The following is a 21,375-nucleotide window of genomic DNA, read 5'->3' as shown; positions in this document are numbered from 1 at the left end:
CCTCCCTTGCTCATGCTCTCTTTTCTTGCAAATAAATAAATAGATAAGATAAATTTAAAAAATATTTTAAAATAAACAAGAACACAAACTTATTTATCCCTGCTCATGCCCCAGTACAGACACACAAGAAACAGCAGAAAGTGGACAGAGGGTACCCTGACGACGTGCTGAGGGCTCAGAGGGCTCCTGGGTCATGCAGTGACAGCGCGCGCACGTGGAATCAAAACCCATAGCCAGGGAATCCGGCCAGTTAGCTGCCAGGCCAACGTCATGGCTTTCATCCTATGTCCATGGGTTCCTTTTTGCTCTAGTGCATAGCCATGGACTTGCTCACACTCACAGTGAGCCTAGTGGCCACTTCACAGACGTGTGCCACCTCTTATGGACTAGAAGGACATGGGACTCCAAACATGACCAACGCCTAAAACAACATGGGGTATCCCTGCTCCGAATGGGGCAGCGGGTTCCAGGTGACGGCAAGCCTACACGCTTTGTGTTGTGGTGTGGGCAGTACACACAGCTACCTGTGATATTGCGAAAATGAGAAATACGTATTTAGTCCTTGCATTTCTGGCACACAGTTCTCAACATCAATTTCCTAAGTGAGGGGAGAGGCACACCGGTCTTTGTTATGTTAACGAGGAGGCTTCTGGAAAGCACCTAAGGCTGGGGCCAGTTGCCAGAGGAACCAACCCTGTGATTAGCAGGTTAGAACTTTCCCTCCTATCTCCCTGACCTCCCAGGAGGGGAGGAGCTGGAGGCTGAAATCAGTGGCCAACACCAACGATATAGATATAACCGGTCCTGCTGATGTCATGAAGCATCCATACAAATCCAAGAGGATGGGGTCTGGTGAGCTTCCTGGTTGGTGAACACGTGGAAATGTGGGGAGAGTGTCCGAGAATTGCTTGTTGATATGGGGAAGCCCCCCTCAACACACACACACACACACACACACACACACACACACACCTGCTGGAACTGGAATAGGGTACAGAACCTAAAATCTACTTTTTCTCTCCCATAGTAGAGTCCCCATAAAAAGAAAAGCATAAAAACAAGCACATTAAAAAAAAAAAATGAGATAGTAAAGGACAGTATTTATCAAATAGCTTGTTTCTTTTTTTCATTTCATGCATATTAATCTAAAAATAAGGATGTCTATATTACAAACACCCACAAGCCGTAACCAAGCCTCCTTATGGAGCTGGCTGACCTAATTATAAGAGATGAAAAATGTGGCATAGTTAGATTTCTGTGGCTCAGTCTTGCTTCACTATGGAACTTACTTTACCAACTGGTTTTAACAAGGAAAAACCAGGACACTTTTATAAAGTTACATTTCCCATAAATTCTGTATTTGATTTCTCCAAGCGTAAGGAAAACTGGCCATTCCTGTTGCCCTAGTCAACCCACATGAGACTATTTTGCACAATATTTCCTGTTGTACAAAATGTGAGACACAACAAAATAAGGATCTTTGGAGGAATGCTATTTTGACTCAATTGTTAATTATTTGAAAACTATTTTACTTTTCTGACATTTACCCGTATTATCAGAACAGCATTTAAAACAGGATTCTGGGAACAGCAGCTATGCCAGGAAAAAAAAAATTATAGAAAGATAAAACTTGCACATGACTTAAGTTAGATTCAAAAATGAAAATACCACAACAGAATCAAAGGCTCTATACAGTTATAAACTATACATTTTTAAACAGGTGCCAGCCCATCATTTCCTTTTCCTAACTCCCATCTGGTTCTTACATCCTAAGGCTACGCAGGGTAAAGTCTATAGATATAGCTTTTATTAGCAGAATTCTAGAAGACCAAAGAACAAAAATGAAAAGAAGGCTTCATAGGGCCAGATATTTAATCTACCTGATTATTCACAGGGTGGTATTTTTTACTTATAGTTAAGACCCGTTAAATATTTTTAAGTATGTATAGCAATCTCTCTACTACCAAAAAAAGTGTATATAACGAGGTTACATTACCTAATTTTGGAGGTAAACAATCATTTCCCTTAACCCAGGTACAACCGAGGACAAATGGGTACAATGGCCAACAAAATCGGGTTAATGAACACATATAGAAAGCCAGTGTTCATCACAATTTCTTTTTTAAGATTGTATTTATTTGACAGAGAGAGAGAGAGAGAGAGAGAGCATGAATGGGGGGGGGAGGAGCAGATGGAGAAGGAGAAGCAGGCTCTTTCTCTACTGAGCAAGGAGCCAGATGCAGGACCTGATCCCAAGATCCTCGGATCCTGACATGAGCCTAAGGCAAACGCTTAACCGACTGAGTCACCCAGGCACCCCATCACAGTTTCTTTTCAAGGCTTAAGTCTTGCTGTTTTGTAGGTCCACAGCTATATGTCTCGGCTACATGTTTTCCATGGGCCTGTTTGGTGACCCTTCTTTCTACAAACACACCACCATCACTTATAACTGATTTATTAAGTCAGGCCCTAGGCCAAGTGCTCCACTACAACCACCCCTTATAGTCACAAGCGCTATCCTTCCCCAGATGTGGAAACCAGGTGAAATGACTTGCCCACAAGCCTGCTTCCTTTTTTTCCCCTCAACCTAAAATGTAGTCAGAAGTCCCAAGGCAGAAGTCCTTTATCATGGAGATAAATACCATTGCATGAACAAGCAAAGAAACACTTGTCTCCAAATCAGTCTAGATTTTTCTAGTATTTTCTTTCTCCTGGAAGTTGTCAAAAATGGCCCCTAAAAAATCTAGACAGCTGTTGAATCAGGGGCAACAGGTACACAGGAGCTCTTTATGCTATTCCTCTCCTTAAGGATAGGTTTGAATTTTTACACAACAGGGAGGAAGGAGCCCTACGGAGATGCCTCCTTGGGATGACTGAATGGTCTTTGCCTTCTTTAACCTCCTCTTCTTTCACCTTTCATTTTAATTTACCTTTTCCCTATTCCTGCCCTCTTCAACAGGATGAAATGGAACTCTAAGGTGTCTCGTTCTCTCAAGAAAGGAAATAATGCATTAATGACTAGGGCTGGAGAAGGCAGGCAGTCGTGAGCTTACAGAACACTAAAAGTGGGCAAGGCTGCAATCACCGTGGTGGGCTAAGACTTAAAATAATTATGTCAAAAAAAAATAAAAATAAAATAAAATAAAATAAAATAAAATAAAATAAAATAAAATAAAATAAAATAAAATAATTATGTCATAGGAAGACAAACACCGTAGGACTCCATTTAAAGGAGGTATCTAGAATAGTCAAATTCACGGAAAGTAGAAGAGAGGTTGCCAGGGGCTGAGGGCGGGGGGAAGTGGGGAGTTGTTCAAGGAGTATAGTTTTACTTTTACATGATGAAAAAGCTCTGGAGACTGGTTGGAGACTGGTTGCCCAACGATGTGGCTATACTTAATACTACTGAAATGCACGCCTACATATGGCTATGGTGAATGTTACAGCTGGAGGTGGGCTTCGTTTTACAGGATATCTCCATATTCAGTGCAATGTATCCAGAATATATTCTTTCCTGCCACTTCTGGCACATTATTTTAAAGGTGGGGAGGTGAAAAATAAGCCAGATAGGACTGTGGGTTGCTGTCTGAATATATGGAGTGAAAGGCCAGGTCAACAGGAGGTTAACTTTAGAAGAAGAGAGAGGAAAAAAAAATTATATCGATGCGTTTTTATACACACACATATGGAACAATCAGTGAAGGGGACATACACTTTCATCCCTTGTATGGCATTTTGAAGACACCATCTCCTTTTAACTCCATTACAATAAGATGTAACTACTTTATCTCTTTTTTATCTAATGAGGAACCAAAGCTTAGAAGCCTCGCTCAAGGTCACAGGCCTGAATCTCAACCTGCAGGTCTAACTCCGAATGCCCAATCCTGTTCACTATGCCAGCACTGAAGCCCTGATATTCTCCATAAATGTACTCTACTTCCAGAGGTCAGTGATGGGGGAACGGAGACGGGGAAGGAATTGGTTAGGAATATGCTATGGTTTTGTCCCACTGCATCATGAGACTCAACGTAATGGTAAATGTCACTGAATTTCAGATAAGTAAAGGCAGGCAAGTGATATCCGTTATCAAGAAGAAGCTGAAAGTACACACACACACACACACACACACACACACACACACACACACATGTTCAAGGTATCTGGAACCTAAATTTGGAGTCTAACTGTTAGAAGCCAGGAACTGGGAGCCCAAAGGCTCTGTCATTCTGGGAACATGCCAGCATTTGACCTGATGATCGGGCCAGGCCACCAGATGTGCTGACCCACGTGCCAGCCTCCTTTCTCAGAGACACACTTCCTATTCGGGAAGCCCCAGGAGTGAGCAGTTGCAGGCCCTCCCAGCTGGCCGCTTCCAACAGGGCAGCTGAGTGGCCACGGGGTCCTGCGCTGCCATCGCAAGTAGTATTGCTCTAAAACGATCCTTACATAGGACGTGGCCCAGAGGGTCCAGACACCATCTAACCCTGCCGTTTTGTGTGTATACACACACACACACACACACACACACACACACACACACACACCCCTAATCCTTCGGGTCCTCTGTCCAGTCCTAATATTGCTGACAGAGTAAAACTAACAGAGCACTTGAGCTCTGGGTAGCTTCTTTGTTAAGAACCCTCCACCTCGGGGTGCCTGGGTGGCTCATAAATCCGGCTTAGAAGCACCTGGGTGGCTCAGTGAGCATCTGCCTTTGGCTCAGGTCATGATGCCCGGGGTCCTGGGATCGAGTCCCACATAGGGCTCCCTTCATGAAGCCTGCTTCTCCCTCTGCCTGTGTCTCTGACTTTCTCTGTGTCTCTCAGGAATAAATAAATAAAATCTTTTTTTTAAAGATGCCACTAACTTACACGGTGTCCAGCACGGCCCCCCAGACATTACATCACTCCTTTGGGGGCAGGGGTTGCTCCCCACCCAGCTCTGAAGCTCTAATTTACAGGCATGAAAAAACTAAAGCACCAGTAATCTGCCCTGGATAAGGTAAAACTGCTGCTTGGATTCCCTGATCAAACTGACCGCATGGTAGCAACAGGGACCAGATGTGCTCTGGTCATATCCGTGAGGCCACCTGTCTTGTGGTCCTGCAGGCCCCAGAACCTATGCATTGCAGGTAGGTTCTCCTGGCTAGAACAATCACCACCACCCCTCCCCAAATACACACATAAATACCTAAGTCAGAAACTCACTACGTTGCTATGTAATAAAAGTGTCTCAGGCACCAAAAAGACAGACACGGGTCAATCCAATAACCTACGAGCCCTGGAGCAGAAAGACCAACTGTGTCTCAACATCTGCTCCTGGAGCCTGGCAGGACTTGGTACCCTGAGGGCTCGCTCAACTGTGTGTCATGATTACCACCAAAAAGGTCTGAATTCATCCAGCAGACCTCCTTTTCCTTTAGACCCAATTTGTAAAAGCATAGCTTGCCCTGCTCATTTTTAGCATCAGCCTTCATTCCATCCTAAAGGACATAATGTAACTCAGGCAGGGACAGCTAGCTGTGCACACCCATATCTCAGCCCTGAGTTTTAGCTGGGCCTTGGCCCCGCTTCCCAGCCTCCCTTGTCCTTTCTGGTGACCATGCTAAGTTCTAATCAATTTGCTAATAAGCAGGAGTGTGAAGTGGCAGCTTCCTGGAATCTTCTTAAAGCATCATTATCCCTGTCGACTCTCCCTCCTGTTGGCTGGTATGCAGGCTGGACGGCTGAAGCACAAGTGGCCACTTTGCAGCCCTGATACCATGTGACTAAAGGTAGGGGAGCAGCTAAGTAAAGGAGTCCCAGACTGCAATGATCATAGAGCTGAGAGAGGAAGGACAGTGAGACAAATCATCTTTAAACACTGTTATTTGAGGCTTTCTGTCCTCTCCAACCAAAATGACCCTAATACTTTGGTCAACTTTCACATACCCAGTAAACCGTGTAACTGTCCTCTTGAAAGCTGGGGTAATCGTCATGTCCTGGGCCATGAGGCTACCTTATTCAGCAGAGAAGCCACAGATATCTCAGCAACCAAATCATTTGCATGTGAGTTTTAAAAGGCAGGGTGAGGAGGACCACTTGCCTGAGGACCATTTGCCTGACCAAGGTCCCCCGACCACTAGGCACCTCTCTGCCACCTACCAGCATGTATCTACCGGGAGGTATCAGAGCTGAATTCAACATCTTCCCCACCTTCCAGTACTTGCTTGTGCTATAGGCGAAGCTCCACTGAGGAAGCAGTACCTAGGAGGGGGAAACCCAGATTATAAACAGTACCGGATAAGGAATTCCCCACAACAGAAGCTCTCAGTTTTAATTCCCGATCCAGACGGTGGGGCTGCAAAGGTAGGTTAGCCTAGAAAAACCCAAGTATGAGCCTGCACCAGAAAAATCCGGGTTGATCAACAGTCCCCAACATAAACATGATCCCAGGATTTTTTGGTGAATTGTCTGGCTCCTTCAGCTCCATTCCTAGGAAAGACATTTTAAGAACTCACTTCTGGGTTCATAAAATTACATGTTTGGCCCTTTTCTCTTTAAGTCATGAGTACTTACTGAAAAACCCTGTCAAGGAGCACTTCCTCATCAATTTAAACTGCTTTAGCATCAACTGGGGTATAATGAACAATAGTCAACATTTAAGAACTACACAGAACATGCCAAATGCCAGCAACTGTTCTCAGGACTTTACAGATACTCCCTAATCCTCAAACCAGTCCTTAGAAGGTGGGTGTTCTCATCATCCCCACTTACACAGCGGGAGATGGGTACAGGGAGGCAGATGACAAAACTAACCCAAGATCATACAGCTAGGAAGCAACTGAACCACTCTTTAAACTTTTTTTAATTTGAGAGAAAGAGTGCACGAGCTGGGGGAGGAGCAGAGGGAGAGGGAGAAGCAGACTCCCAGCTAAGCAGAAAGCCTGATGCAGGGCCCAATGTGGGGATGCAGGGCTCCATCCCAGGACCCTGGGATCATAACCTGAGCTGAAGGCAGACACTTAACTGACAGCCCCCCAGCCCCCAGGATGCACGCTTTTAACCAATACACATACCACCTTCCTCTACCACACCAGAGGTGGAGGGCTCTTCTCGTCCCGAGGGCCACCAACAACCGTACACACACGGGTATAGTGCCAGCAATGAATACACAGGAGCTGCCAGGAGCAGAACCTTCTCAGCACGGCTCCGCAATTCATTCTCTGCCAGCTTTGCAAAGCACAGGCTTCCTTTGAAGTTAATTTTTCTGATAAATATTTTACCAGGAAGAGAGCAAGACAAATCACTTCTGATCCCCTACAATTCATTTTTTGGGAGAAAACGGTATTTAAGTCCCAAGTTAAAGGACGCTCTGGGAAGCAGGTGAGCCCGTGCAGGTGTGTTCGAGCAGAACTGAGCAAACACTTTAAAACCTCACCACAATAAAAACAGATGCACACGCGGTGGTGTGTTATGAACTGGCGAAAACCTTCCAGAAAGCAGCAGAGAAAGGATCATTAACATTCCTACCCTCTGACCAGGTATCAAACTTATAGTGAGATCAGCAAAGCTTACAGGAATATGATATGTAAATATGTAAGCAGAGAAAAGTGCAGACTGGTGTGCACGCCAGGACTAGAACCACATAACATACAGCTGAACGTGACGGGGGAAATCTAGAAGGCAAACCGGTCAAAACTGAAAACTGCTGTAGTTCTTCGACATCATCTTAAAGAAAAAGAAGGTGCGGGTGGGGGTGGGGGGGGGCAGGGTGGTGCCCAAACTCTTCATGTAAAGCCAAGTGCTGGTTTCATCCACAGCCTGGTAAACAGCTGCCACCAAACAAGGGCTAAACATCAGGCAAGACAGGACTGTGCTTGTACCCAAGCAGCAACTCAGCCTCACAACTGGATTAAAATGATTCAGTACAAAACAGTGACTGATTTGTTTCCTCTTGACGAATCTGGGCCTGAATACGGATTTTGTGGATATGTCTTTGTATCCTCCACAGGATAAGCACAAAAGGCACCCTGCTCCCCCCCCCCCACACACACACACGAAAGCATCTAGGATCATGGCTAGCTTTGCTGATTCTGCTGCTTATGAAGCCCTCTTGGAACGGTGGGAGCAAAGAGGAAGCCTACTGGAGGGTCAATTCTTACTGTCTTGCGTGTGCAAGTGAGGTGGGAGCTATTCCCTCCCCCCCGCCCCTTTTTTTAACTTCAGGGTTTGGAGGCAGGTTGAGACAGTAGGGCCCAGCAAACCAAGCCTCTTGTACTAGGAAAAGCCAAGGATGTCTTTGGACAAGACATACCCAACCCCTGCCGCCGCTCCCAACACACACCCCTTGCAGTCTGGCTTACTGAGCGGAGAGACACAAAAAAGAGAGTTGACTTTCCCCTGGTTTAAAAAAAAAAGAAATGGAATAAAGGGGAGCACAGTGTGCCAGCTGGATCCTCTGTTGAATCTTCCCAAACTGAAGGCCACATGTGGGTAAACATAAGACGAGGACATCACAGCACAATGGTGCTTTGTCGTATAAGCTGTATTTGGGTTGACTCTTCCTTTCCAGCAATGCTTATCCACACTGGAAAACTAGAAATCAAACTATCTGGTTATCAAAAGATGTATTTTTTTAAATTTCCTCTTTAGGTCTCTTCCAGCATCCATGCCTAAATCCAGAGCAGCAGGGAAAGGAAACTGAAAATATGTGCCAAGCACCCACATTCCTTCCTTTTTGAAAGTCTTTTAGTGTCTTTGAAAATTCAACTTAATATTTACTCTTCATAGCATTAAAGAAAGGGGTTCAAATCCTCCTATGAGCAGACTCCATTCTTTCCAGGCATTCCTACTAGATTCTGATGGATTCATCACTTATCAACCACCTCCTAGGCCCCGAAAACTCCTCTGGAATCAAAAAATAGATGAACTCCCATAGCGACACAGACCATGTTACCCTATAAAGGATGGCAAACTGACCACACTGAAAGTCATCAAAAATTATTAGGGCTAATCTGCTGGCAAATATGGAGTTATATGGAGTTAAAGCAAGTATCCCTTGAAGAGAATGATTTTCTCTTATTCATTTGTGGATCTGAAGCTATCAGTAAATACAGGCCAAATTTCTGTTTTACAACCACACAAGTATGTCCCAGTGATTTGACAGAGGCACAAATGCAATTCCACGGAGGAAGGGTAGCCTTTTCAAGGTAATAGTACTGGAGCAACTGGACATCGATGGGCAAAAATATGAACTGTGACCTGAACTTCACACCTTATATAAAAATTAACTCAAAATGGACCACAGGCTGGGGCACCTGGGTAGCTCAGTCAGTTAAGCAGCCAACTCTTGATTTCAGCTTAGGCTGAGGTCTCAGGCTCTGTGCTCAGTGGAGAGTCAGCTTGAGGATTTTCCCCACTCCTTTCCCCTCCCACACTCACACTCTCTTTCTCACTCAAACAAATCCTTAAAAACGAATGGACCACAGGCTTATGTAAAGCAAAAATCTATCAAATTTGGGGCATCTGGGGGCTCACTAGGTTAAGTGACTTCAGCCCATGTCCTGATCTCAAGGTCCTGGGGTTGAGCCCCCTGGTGGGCTCCCGACTCAGCAGGGAGTCTACTTATCCCTCTGCCCTTCTTCCCACTCATGCACTAACACTTTCTCTCTCAAAAAAATAAAATCTTTAAAGAAAATCTATCAAATTTATTAAGAAAAACACATAGGAGAAAGTCTTCTGGATCTAGTGCTTGGCAAAGTTTTCTTAAGCTTGATACATAAAAGCATGATACATAAAAGGGGAAGTTGATAAGCTGAATTTCAACAAAAATAAAATGTGCTCTGTCAAACAGCCTCTCTTAGAACAAACAAACGAGCTACAGACGGGGAAAATATACTTGTAACACACATGTCCAACAAAGGATTAGTATCCAGAATACATAAAGATTTCTGAAAACTCAACGTTAAAAAAAAAATCAATTCCAATTAGAATATGGGCAAAAGACATGAAGAAGCATTTCACCCAAGATGATACACAGCTCTCAAATAAGCACCTGAAGAGATGTTCAACATTATTAGCCATTAGGGAAATGTAAATTAAATTAAAATCAGGACATGTTCCTACACACCCATCAGAATAGCCCCCCCCCCAAAAAAAAGTGACAACACTAAATGCTGATGACAATAGAGAAAAAAGATTGGTCATACACTGCTGTTAGAAATGGAAAACAGAAAAAAAAAACAGAAAAAAAAAGAAATGGAAAACAGTTCAACTACTCAGAAGAACAATTTGGCACTTTTTAAAGTAATCTCTACACCCAGTGCGAGGCTCAAACTCACAACCCCGAGATCAAGAGTTGTATGCTCTACCAACAGAGCCAGCCAGGCGCCCCCAACAATCTGGCACATTCTTAAAACACTAAACGTGCAACTACCATAGGATCCCACCATTTGTACTCCTGGGCATTTATCCCAAAGAAATGAAAACATGCTCACCCTGGAACATTACACAAATGTTCCTAGAAGCTTTATTCATAACAGCCAAAATTGGAGACCACTCAGGTGTTCTACAGGGGTAGATGGTTAAACAAATTGTGGTGCATCCGTGCCACGGAACTCTACTTAGCAATGAAAATGAATAAATTACCACCTGTATAGATTTCCAGATAATTTTGCTAAAGAGTACATGGGCAATCCCAAAAGGTAGGATTCCATTTATAGAACATTCTAGATAAGACAATTACGGAAATGAGGAGCAGGTTGGTGTTTGGCAGGGATTAGGGACAAGGGGGATGGTAGCACGGAGAAGGCAGGGGTGGCAAACAAAGCACAGCCTGGGGGAGCGACCCTGCAGTGGGGAGAATGTTCTGTTTCTTCACTGTATCAGGATCAATACCATTTTGTAAGCCATTACCATTGGGGAAACTAAGGAAAAGCTACCTGGATCCCTCTGTATTACTTCCTGCAACCCTATGTGAATGGACAATGATCTCAAAAAAAACAACAAAACAAAACCAACAAAAAAAACCACCCACCAAATTAATGCCCATCTGTCTTCTGCAATTTGTCTTTATTTATTTTATTTATTGATTTTATTTATTTATTCATGAGAGACAGAGAGAGAGAGGGAGAGACAGAGAGGCAGAGGGAGAAACAGGCTCCATGCAAGGAGCCCAATGTGTGACTCGATTACGGGTCTCTAGGATCATGCCCTGGGCCGAAGGAGGCACTAAACCGCTGAGCCACCCGGGCTGCCCAATTTGTCTTTAATTAGAAATTTAAGCTCTTACCCTTCAAAATTCTTTCTATCCTCACAAACCCCAAGTAATCAATGGATATGGAAAGAATGTGTTCTGTACGTGGGACAGACATGAATGAACCGCAGGGGGGCTGCAAAAGAAGACTGCTGTGGGTTTAATTGTGGCCCCCCAAAAGACAGGACTAAGTCCCAACTTTCAGGGCCTCAGAATGCGACCTTGTTCGGAAAAAAGGTCTTTGCAGATGTACCTAAGGTAAAGGATCTCGAGATAAGATCATCCTGGATCTGGATGGGTACTAAACCCGATGACAAGTGTCTTTATAAGAAACAGAAAAGGACAAGACACAGAGATGCACAGGGAATACCATGTGAAGACAGGGGAAGGGACCAGAATCTCTAAGCCAGGGAGTTCCACCAGCAGCCAGGAGAGAAGCACAGACCAGATTTGCCTTCAGAGCCTCCGAAAGAAACCAACACTGCCAAACCCCTAGATTTTGGGGTTCTGGCTTCCAGGGCTGTTAAGAGAGTAAACATTTTTTGTTTTTTTAAGCCACCACATTTGTGGCAATTTGTTACCGCAGCCTTAGGAAGTGAGTGCACCTGTCATCTCTAGTGGGCTTGACTTCTCTTTTTTTAATCACAGAAGATGTGAACACTTTCTTCAACTTCTATTTTTATATACTCCTGGACACATTTTTTCCTTCTTCTTCCAGAAGATATATACCATAAGGATGTACTGTTTCACTTCATAATCTTTTCCTGCAGAATTTATTTCCTGGTGTTTCTCTTTGTTCTAAGAGTCAACTATTGCTAGCTGGCATTATCGAGGGTCTACGTCTTCAAACATCCTGATTAATCATTATCACGCACCCTAAAGAGATTCAACCCATTTTTGAAAACTTCGATGACACTTAGAAGTAAAACTGCACAGCACTGAACCTACTCTATGGGTTGCCTGGTGGCCAAGGAGTTGCTTCTAGGTCCGGCAATGGGCTTCGGGGCCTTTGAAAGGAGAAGCAACTACTAGGCTGCAGATGTGTAAAAGTGCCATTCAAGAGAACTTTTGTGTTTTGATAGAAATGCCCAATAAACTTCTGAGCAAGATAGATTAAAAAAAAAAAAAAGGACAAAAACTACCCACTTAGCACAAAGTTCTAAAAGGCGGAAAGTGGGTCCTCTGGTATCAGGCTGGGCACACAGGACCTGGCTTGACTTCTGATACTAGGATAACCAGGGGAGGCAACAAAACCTCTCTGCCGGTTACAACTATTACCAACTGTGAGCGCTGATAACCCCCCCGCCCCCCATGAATGGGTGCTCAGTGTTAACAGGCTGATGCACAGGAGACCGTGGCCAGCAAAGCATAGGTGTCCAAACTTTCACTATTATAAACCTCTCTTGGAAACAGTCTACTGAGAAGCTTTGATTTTGTGATTCACTGAAGACATTGGGATTCAGGCCCTGATGTTCGATTTTCTTTTTATCTATAAGGCTATGAAATAACATTCTCTAGCTCAGATCTCTGTAATTTTTCTCAGCTTCACTGTTCCATCTTGGTGCTCTAAAATCTGAACGGAGGGACGCCTGGATGGCTCAGTGGTTGAGGGCTACCTTTGGCTCAGGTCATAATCTCAGGGTCCTGGGATTGAGTCCTAAATCGGGCGCCCTGCTCAGGGGGGAGACTGCTTCTCTGTCTCCCTCTGCCCCTTCCCCCTCTGCTCAGGCTTGCTCTCTGGTGTGCACTGTCTCTCTCAAATAAATAAAATCTTAAGAAAAATAAAAATTAAAAAAGTTAAAAAGCTTTATGTAGGGACATAGGTACATATCAGTAGGATAAGCTTCTAGTGGTGGATCTAATGTAAAGAATCTGCATTTTTAAAAATTGTCATACATAAGCCCAGAGAGCCCCTGCCATCAATGATTCACATACACTCTACATCCTCTTTTAAGAATATCTAACTTAATGCGATCTCTCTAACTTACCGCTCTGCTTTAAGTGAGGATAAACATCTTCACTATGCCTAAAAGCCTTGTTTTTCTTTTTCTGAAACCTTTCTGTTGATAGCCTATCCTCATTTCTCTGCTCCATTATGGGTCTCTTCTTACTGATTCACAAAAGCTCTTTACATACTAAGAAAACTGGCTGTTTCTCATTGTATCACAAATAGTTTTTCAGCCTACTGTCTTTTTACTATTTTTTTTTTAAGATTTTGTTTATTTACTCATCAGAGACACAGAGTGAGAAAGAGACACAGGCAGAGGGAGAAGCAGGCTCCATGCAGGGAGCCGATGTGGGACTCGATCCCAGGACCCTGGAACCACGACCTGAGCCGAAGAAGGGCCCTCAACCACTGAGCCACCCAGGGGTCCCTGTCTTTTTGCTTTAAAGTGGTGTTTTCTGGGAGATAATTTTTACTTACGTAAACTGATACATTGCCCAGTGTTTCTTTATGTTACAGTTAGAAAGGACTTCTTTGCACAGAAATCTGTAATAGATCCCCCTACGATTTCTTCTCCTCTATGACCCTCACACCCTTTCTTTGCCCTCCACTCCAGAGATCCCGCTTGGATCAAGGGAGGACCAGGAGAGGCCACGAGGGCACCAGGCCAGCAGCTCTCTGCACCAACAACTTCCAGCCAGCCAGCCAGGGCCACGGATGGCAAGCAACTGAACGGAAGTGAGATGTAGCACTGCGGGTTGTGGGGAACTTCCTGTGCACATACAAGCAGTTACAGAGAACCCTGCAGCTGTGTCCCTCTGGAATTCCTCCGGAAAGAGACCCAGGCTCTGCTCTCAACCCTCAGGCCCACAGCTGCACACAGGATAAGGGATCAGGCCGGTGGCACCAGTTTAAGAGCAGCAGGAAATCTGTAGCAGGTTTGGAGGACGACACAGACCAAGGCCATGTGGAAAGTTTTCTTTAAAATACAAGGTATATGTTTTCCCCAACCCCTGCAGGATACTCCGTTGAGAGTATGAAATCCTGTTTTCTCCCTACCATGGCCAACAGCTAAAAGAAGCACACAGCCCCCACCAATAAAACACCAACAAACTAAAGACTCACGGGGAGTTTCAGTCCAAACAAGCCTCCTATAACCGATACATATGTAACTGAAGACAGAAAATTAGAAGCACATTACATACCAGTGTTTATAATATCCCACCTTGATAATCTCCTTCTTTCCCCTCCCCAGCTCACTTGAAAATGCTCCTGCCTATTTCTAGAAGACAGTACTCAGACTGTTCTCCTGGGGAAGCGTCCTGTAGGGTGCTGTGTCTCCAGAATGGAGTGAGAGGCTTACATCTCTTCTTCCCACATCATTCAGACAGGACCCTCCTGCCAGGGACTGGCTCAATAACCCCAGCGAAGCAACTTCTTTCATATGTTAGGATTATCTTTAAAATCAAATTAGGAAAAAATAAATAAAATCGTATTAGGAAAACTGGATATCCACATTTAAAAAAAAAAATGAGGCTGGAACCCCACCGTTCACAATATACAAAACTTAACTCAAAATGTATCAAAGGCCTAAATGTAAGAGCTGAAACTATAAAACTTCTAGAAGCAAGCACAGGAGAAAATGCATCATGGCATTCGATTTAACGATTTTTTTGATATGATCCCAAAAACACAGGCTACACTGTGGTATCTGGGTGGTTCAGTCGATTAAGCACCTGCCTTCAGCTCAGGTCATGATCTCAGGGTCCTGGGATCGAGCCTCCACGTCGGGCTCTCTGCTCAGTGAGGAGTCTGCTTCTCCCTCTCACTCACTCTCCCTCTGTGTTCTCTCTCTTTCAAATAAATAAATATTAAAATCTCAAGAACACAGGCAACAAAAGAAAAAAAAATAAGACAGACTTCATCAAAATTAAAAACTCTTGGGCAACCCGGGTAGCTCAGTGGTTTAGCACTGCCTTCAGCTCGAGGTGTGATCCTGGGGTCTCAGGATCGAGTTCCACGTCAAGCTCCCTGCATGGAGCCTGCTTCTCCTTCTGCCTGTGTTTCTGCCTGTCTCTCTGCGTGTCTCTCATGAATGAATAAATATAATCTTTAAAAAAAAAATTAACTCTTATGCATCAAAAGACATCGTGAACAGAGTAAAAAAACAACATAAGGAACTGGAGAAAATATTTGCAAAGCTCATATCTGATAAGAGATTGGTATCCAGAATATATAAAGAACTCCTAAGAGTCAACAACAACAAATTGATTTAAAAAGCTGACACAAGTCTTGAACACATATTTCACCCAAGAATATATACACAGACAGCCAATTAAGTATGTGAAAGGATGTTCAATATCACTAATCATTGGGGAAATGCAAATCAAAACCACAATGAGGGACGCCTGGGTGGCTCAGTGGTTGAGGACCACCTGCCTTTGGCTCAGGGCATGATCCTGGAGTCCCGGGATCGGGTCCCACATGGGGCTCCCTGCATGAAGCCTGCTTCTCCTCCCTCTGCCTATGTCTCTGCCTCTCTTTCTGTCTCTTGTGAATAAATAAATAAAATCTTACCAAAAAAGGGGGGGGGGAAACAAGGAGATACCTCTTCATAACCACTTAGGATGGTTATTATCAGAAAAAAACAAACAAACAAAAAACAAAATAAAACACGGAAAGTAATAAAGGTTAGTGAGGATTTAGAAAAACTGGGAACTTTACACTGCTAGTGGAAAACAGTACAGCAACTCTTCAAAACATTACCACAGAGCCAGCAATTCCACCTGTGGGTATATACCCAAAAGTTCACAGCAGCGTTATTCACAATAGCCGAAAGGTGGGAGCAATCCAAGTGTCTATTGACAGATGAATAAACAAAATGTGGTCTCTCTATACAAAGAAATGGCTATTCAGACTTAAAGAAGAAAATTCTGATCCATGCTATACCGTGGATGAAACTTGAGACAATTCCCAGAAGAATTAAGCCAAATGAAACAAGCCAATCACAGAAGGACAAATACTATTTGGTTTCCACTTTTATGAGGTACTGAGAGTAGTCAAATTCAGAGACAGAAAGTAGAATCGTGGTTTCCAGGGGCTAGAGACAGGGGGAAATAAGGAGTTATTAACAAACACAGAGTTTAAAAATGGAGAAGATGACGGCGATGGAGATGGATGGTGGTGATGGTTGTACAAGAACGTGAGTGCACTTAATGCCACACGACTTTATACCTAAAAGTGGTTCCAATGGCAAATTTTATGTTATCTATGTTTCTCACAATAAAAAAATATATATATATCACATATATTCCTACTCTCTTCTCTACCACTAAATCAAGGGACTAAAGCAAGGGTCTCACCTCATCAATCTTTATACACCCATCCCAGTGCCAACCATTCAACAAAAGTCACATTGTTCAGAGTCTCTAAAACCAAGACGCCTTCCAGGGTCCAGGTCAGAGTCCTCTGATCTAAAACCATGACGGGGGGGTTTGGGCGGGGCAGGGGGACACCTTATCATATAACCTTTTTCTCAGTTACAGAGATCAATTCTCAGGATGCCTGGGTGGCTCAGTGGTTGAGCCTCTGCGTTTGGCTCAGGTCACAATCCCGGGGTCCTGGGATCGAGTACTGCATCGGGCTCCCAACAGGGAGCCTGCTTCTCCTCTATCCTCTGTGTCTCTCATGAATGAACAAATAAATATTTTTTTTAAAAAATCAGTTTTTTCATCAAGGAACACTAAATGGAAAACAATTTTCTTTCTCTATTTCTAGTTACCAACCTCAAGCCATGCTCTGAAAGGGTACCTACTTCCTGGTATGTGAAAAACGCAAGCTGGCACTTTAAGCTCCCAGAGTTAACTTCCTCTTCCAGGAAGATTTAAGAGATTGTTCCTTGCAAGCACCTTTGCTCCTATTTCTCCTTTTCTTCCTTTCCATGTTCCCCGTCCTGGCCAACCACTAGTTTTCCAGCCCCACACCAAATAGGTGTCAAAGAAACAGGTTAGTCAAAGAGAATTTGAGCTTTTTGCCACCTTTATAGAACCAAGAATGCTGGCATGACTTCTGTCACTCCTGATGGGAGCCAAGTCTGATTACGGGTAGTCTGTAATTAGTTCTTTCGTGGTTATTCTAGTTAACCATGCCCCTTCCTCCTCCAAGGGTTCTCATGGGGTCCCGGGCAAAGATCACCCTTACGATGTTCTCATGGTAAGCACTTTGAGGAACTTCCTGCTGAAATGGACTGGATAGCCAGTGGCTTACTTTTTAATGGGGCACAGGTTTAAAAAGACAATGTGATGCAAGCCGATCTTTTTACATGAAAAGTGTAAGAAAAAGGGCAGTCCTGGTGGCTTAGTGGTTTAGTGCCGCCTTCAGCCCAGGGTGTGATCCTGGGGTCCTGGGATCAAGTCTCACGTCAGGCTCCCTGCATAGAGCCTGCTTCTCCCTCTGCCTGTGTCTCTGCCTCTCTCTCTCTCTCTCTCTGTGTGTCTCTCATGAATAAGTAAATAAAATCTTTTAAAAAAAAAGTAAGAAAAATATAAATGGGGCCAAGTGAGAAAGAACACCAAGCTCCCCGCTTCTCTGCAAAAAAAAAAAAAAAAAAAGCAAGAGCAGAAAATGTTAGGAATGACAGTTCCCCGGGTGTTTTCTCCAGTGGCTCTCGCCGCCACACTCACCAAGTCTGCTGGGGGAAGTCTTACAGCCTCGCCATCCTGGCAACACATGGCTTCTGGGACCAGCTATCCTGGGAAAGCACTCCCAGTGCTGCCAACAGCAAGAATTTTGCCCACCAGGCAAGAGTAGGAAAAATGTTCATCCTTCTAACCAATAATTCGACTTTTAAAAATCTATCTTCAGGAATAGAGAGGAATAAAATATCCATCACTGCAAAACACTTGATGACAACCTACAGAGCCAATAATGAGGGAGGTGGGATTTGTTAAGTCTAGGCACACATAAAACACAACCAAGTCACGTTTGCACAGAATATTTGGTAATCTGGGGGGCGCCTGGGCAGCTCAGTCAGCTAAGCGTCTTGACTTCACCTTGGGTCATGATCCCCTGGAGTCCTGGGATGGAGCCCTGCATCAGGCTCCATGCTCTTGGGGAGTCGGCTTGGGATTCTCTCTCTCCCTCTCCCCCATCCCCTGCACCGTTGGCGCTCTCTCTCTCCCTCTGAAATAAAATCTTTTTTTAAAAAAGAATATTTGATAATATGGGAAAATGCTCAGGAGATGTTAAGTTTAAAAAATTATGATATAAAACTATTTTTTCCTAGTCTCATAAAAAAAAAACTTTCATGGATGTATATATGTGTATTAAAGTTCAGAAAGAAATATAACAGTTTCAACAAAGATGAAAAAAACCCACAAAGATGAGGTCTGGGTGATGGAAGTAGAAATCACGTTTTTCTTCTTTACAGTATCCTAATTATTTTTTATACACCAAACGACATGGCTCAGGCAGAAAGAGGTCCAACCCAAAACTGTATACACGAGATGCTGATGCTCAGACAAATAATAAAATGACATTTGGGTCTGGAATGTTATTTTTAAAAATTAGTCTGTTTACAATGCTTAAAAATGACTTGCTAAGAGGAAAAGCAGTGCTCTCTGATGAGGTTTCCCATCCATTATCGTTAGGATACACAGTGCTTGGGTGGAGATGGGAAAATTTTTGTGGTTTCCTACTCTCGTTTGGCACCCTGAGTCTGACCACTACAAAAGCCAAAGAATGCACAAAAACAGGTGGCAGATCCAGAACCATGATACGTGTGGCCATTTACCTGGTAACTGGAAAAATCAAGGCAGGAACTATTAAAAAGATAAAGGACATGACTTTTTAGAGCACCTGCAAGGGGGCCACCACACTTAGCAAATGCATAACGTAACTGACATACCATATATACTTTATTTCTTTTTTTAAGATTTTGTTTATTTGAGAGAGAGAGAAAACGAGCACATGAGCACAAGCAGGGGAAGGGGCAGAGGGACAAGCAGACTCTCTACTGAGTGGGGAGCCTGACCTAGGGCTCAATCCCAGGACCCTGAGATCATGACCTGAGAGGAAGGCAGATGCTTAATCGCCTGAGCCACCCAGGCGTCCCTTATATATGGTTTCTGTAGACGTTTTGAAGAACCTAATCATCAACAGCCAAACCAGTGTGCAATCCAGCAGTTAGGAAGACTAGATGATCTCTCTGCCTCCACAGTTAATATTCTGCATTTCTAGAACAACCTGTTTGGTTGGAGGTTATTCAGGATCAGCCCTATCAATTCCAAAACTAATTTAAGGGCGCTTGGGTGGCTCGGTCTTGATTTTTCAGCCCAGGTCTCCGTCTCAGGGTTATCAGTTCAAGCCCCACATTGGGCTATACGCTGGGCATGATGCCTACTTAAAACCTAATTTCAAGAATGCTTTTTTAAGAATCTGGTTCCAGTGACAACTCCCCTATAACCCATGGAAGGCTCTGGCTCTGGCTTCAAAAGAAGGTCTCCTCCTCTACAAAATACCCTACAAGTAGTTCCCAACTTATAAACACACTGTCATCTGAAAGTTCACTGGCTGTGCAAAAGCAGCATCACATTTTTCCAGGCAAATGAGTAAGGATTCGGTCCCCAGCACAGCTTCTGATGTAACTTGACCTGTACTGCTCACGAGATAGTCTGTCTACAAAATTGGAAAAAAAACAATGCCACTGCATTTGTCAACTTTGAGTAAAAAAGAAAATCAGTACAAGTGAGTAAATGCTGGTATTGACAATACAGAAAGACCTGTGTTCCTGAAGCTTTTTTTCTTCAACGAGGCTTGTTCAACACACAACTGGCCCACCTCCTTCTGGACTTCTCTACTCCGTGCCTCTCTGCCCCACCATGTTTCTGTGCCTCCCCAGAGGTAAGCCCTCAGGTGCATCACACCTTTTAGGGTCAATGTGCAGACCTCTAGCATGCCTGGTGCCAGGCCCAAAATAGGGAAGCACCCTCCAAACAGACATTCTTGTAGCTGTGCATTAAGCCCAGAGGCCAGCATGTTATTCCATGTTTTCTATGTTCCAGGACTGGCTGGAGCAGTTGAGATCCAGATAATAATAATAAAAAAATCCTCTCTAAGTAGCAGAATGCCTATCAAGGTCCCTAATTTAAATAAAGCTTTGGCTTTTTTTCTACCCAGGGAGATCCTCAGTTAGAGATTATTTATGCGCCTTTTTTTTTTAACACACAAATCTAACAAGCTGCTCTTCCAGATTCCAAGTGAAAGGAAAGGCAACCATTGTTGAGTGTTCTCTGTATGACACTATTTTATTCTCACTGAAGGTTTAAGTGTCTTGTCAAGGCCACTCAGCAATGACATTAAGGTCTGTGAGCTGAAACTAGACCCCGCCTGGCTGGTGCTGAAGTCAGTGGAGGCAGAGTCGCTGCCAGCAGCCAGCAGCCACCTGACTGTACTATTAAGACAGAAAAAAAAAAAAAAAAGCTGACCTCAGGCTCAGGCTGTAGCTGTTCCATTCACTCACTGGCCCTTATGGAAACAAAGGTGGTGCTTGGAATCCTTTCCAAGCATTTCTCTCTAAAACTCAGTCTTCGAAGGTGTCCTGACACTTGAAGGAGGCTTATGTGAAACATGCTGGCCTGGAGGTTCCAGGGTGCTGGGGGGTGGGTTTCACTCCAGAGGACCTCACCTAGGAGCAGTGGAGGTGTGGCCAGAAGACAGCCTGGGGGTGTCTTCCCTCCGGGACCCCCGGATGCCTTAGCAAGTTAGGGATGCCTTAGCAAGTCAGCACATGCAACTTCACTGTTCCAGAGTGTCCTGAGGCAGCAGGAAGACACACTGTACAGGTGCAGCACGGCTTAGCTTCCTGCAATTTTCTGAGACTGCTTGGCAGGAAGCGAAGATGAACTCTAAGAGACTCCACGTGAACAGAGAGACTACTCAGAGCACAGAGCAGGGAACTCGCATGTTTCCTTCAAGTATCTGGTTAGGGTCTCTGCCAAGGCTGATGGGAGGACTGAGGACTTTCCTATCAACGAGCAACGACCTTCAAGTGGGGGCCATTATGGAATAAAAATGATGGGGAACCCCCAGCCCAACCCCCTCTATTCCCCATGGGCCACCCAACAATTTTCAGTTTACCAAAAATGGGACATAATTTACAGATATTACACAGGAAGTTGGTATTATTTCCCTGGAGG

General features: G+C 44.1%; 1 protein-coding gene across 3 annotated transcripts in view; it reads right to left on the bottom strand.

The window, feature by feature from the left end:
• The window catches only part of UCK2 (uridine-cytidine kinase 2), a 102,106-nt gene that overhangs the window by 19,731 nt on the left and 61,000 nt on the right, over positions 1–21,375 (bottom strand). Inside the window, exon 1 of one of the 3 annotated variants that reach the window (XM_055333920.1) lies at positions 6,144–6,212. The exons of the other annotated variants lie outside the window; for them this stretch is intronic. Within the exon in view, the coding sequence (XP_055189895.1) occupies positions 6,144–6,185 (42 nt within the window). The 5' untranslated portion in view covers positions 6,186–6,212. Of the gene's footprint in view, positions 1–6,143; positions 6,213–21,375 lie in introns of those variants that run through there. 3 annotated transcript variants of the gene reach the window in all.

Source organism: Nyctereutes procyonoides, unplaced genomic scaffold, assembly GCF_905146905.1.
Source record: "Nyctereutes procyonoides isolate TBG_1078 unplaced genomic scaffold, NYPRO_anot_genome, whole genome shotgun sequence".
In the NCBI taxonomy this organism is placed as follows: Eukaryota; Metazoa; Chordata; class Mammalia; order Carnivora; family Canidae; genus Nyctereutes; species Nyctereutes procyonoides.
Note: the sequence above shows the minus strand (reverse complement) of the source record. Positions and strands in the feature narration are given on the sequence as shown.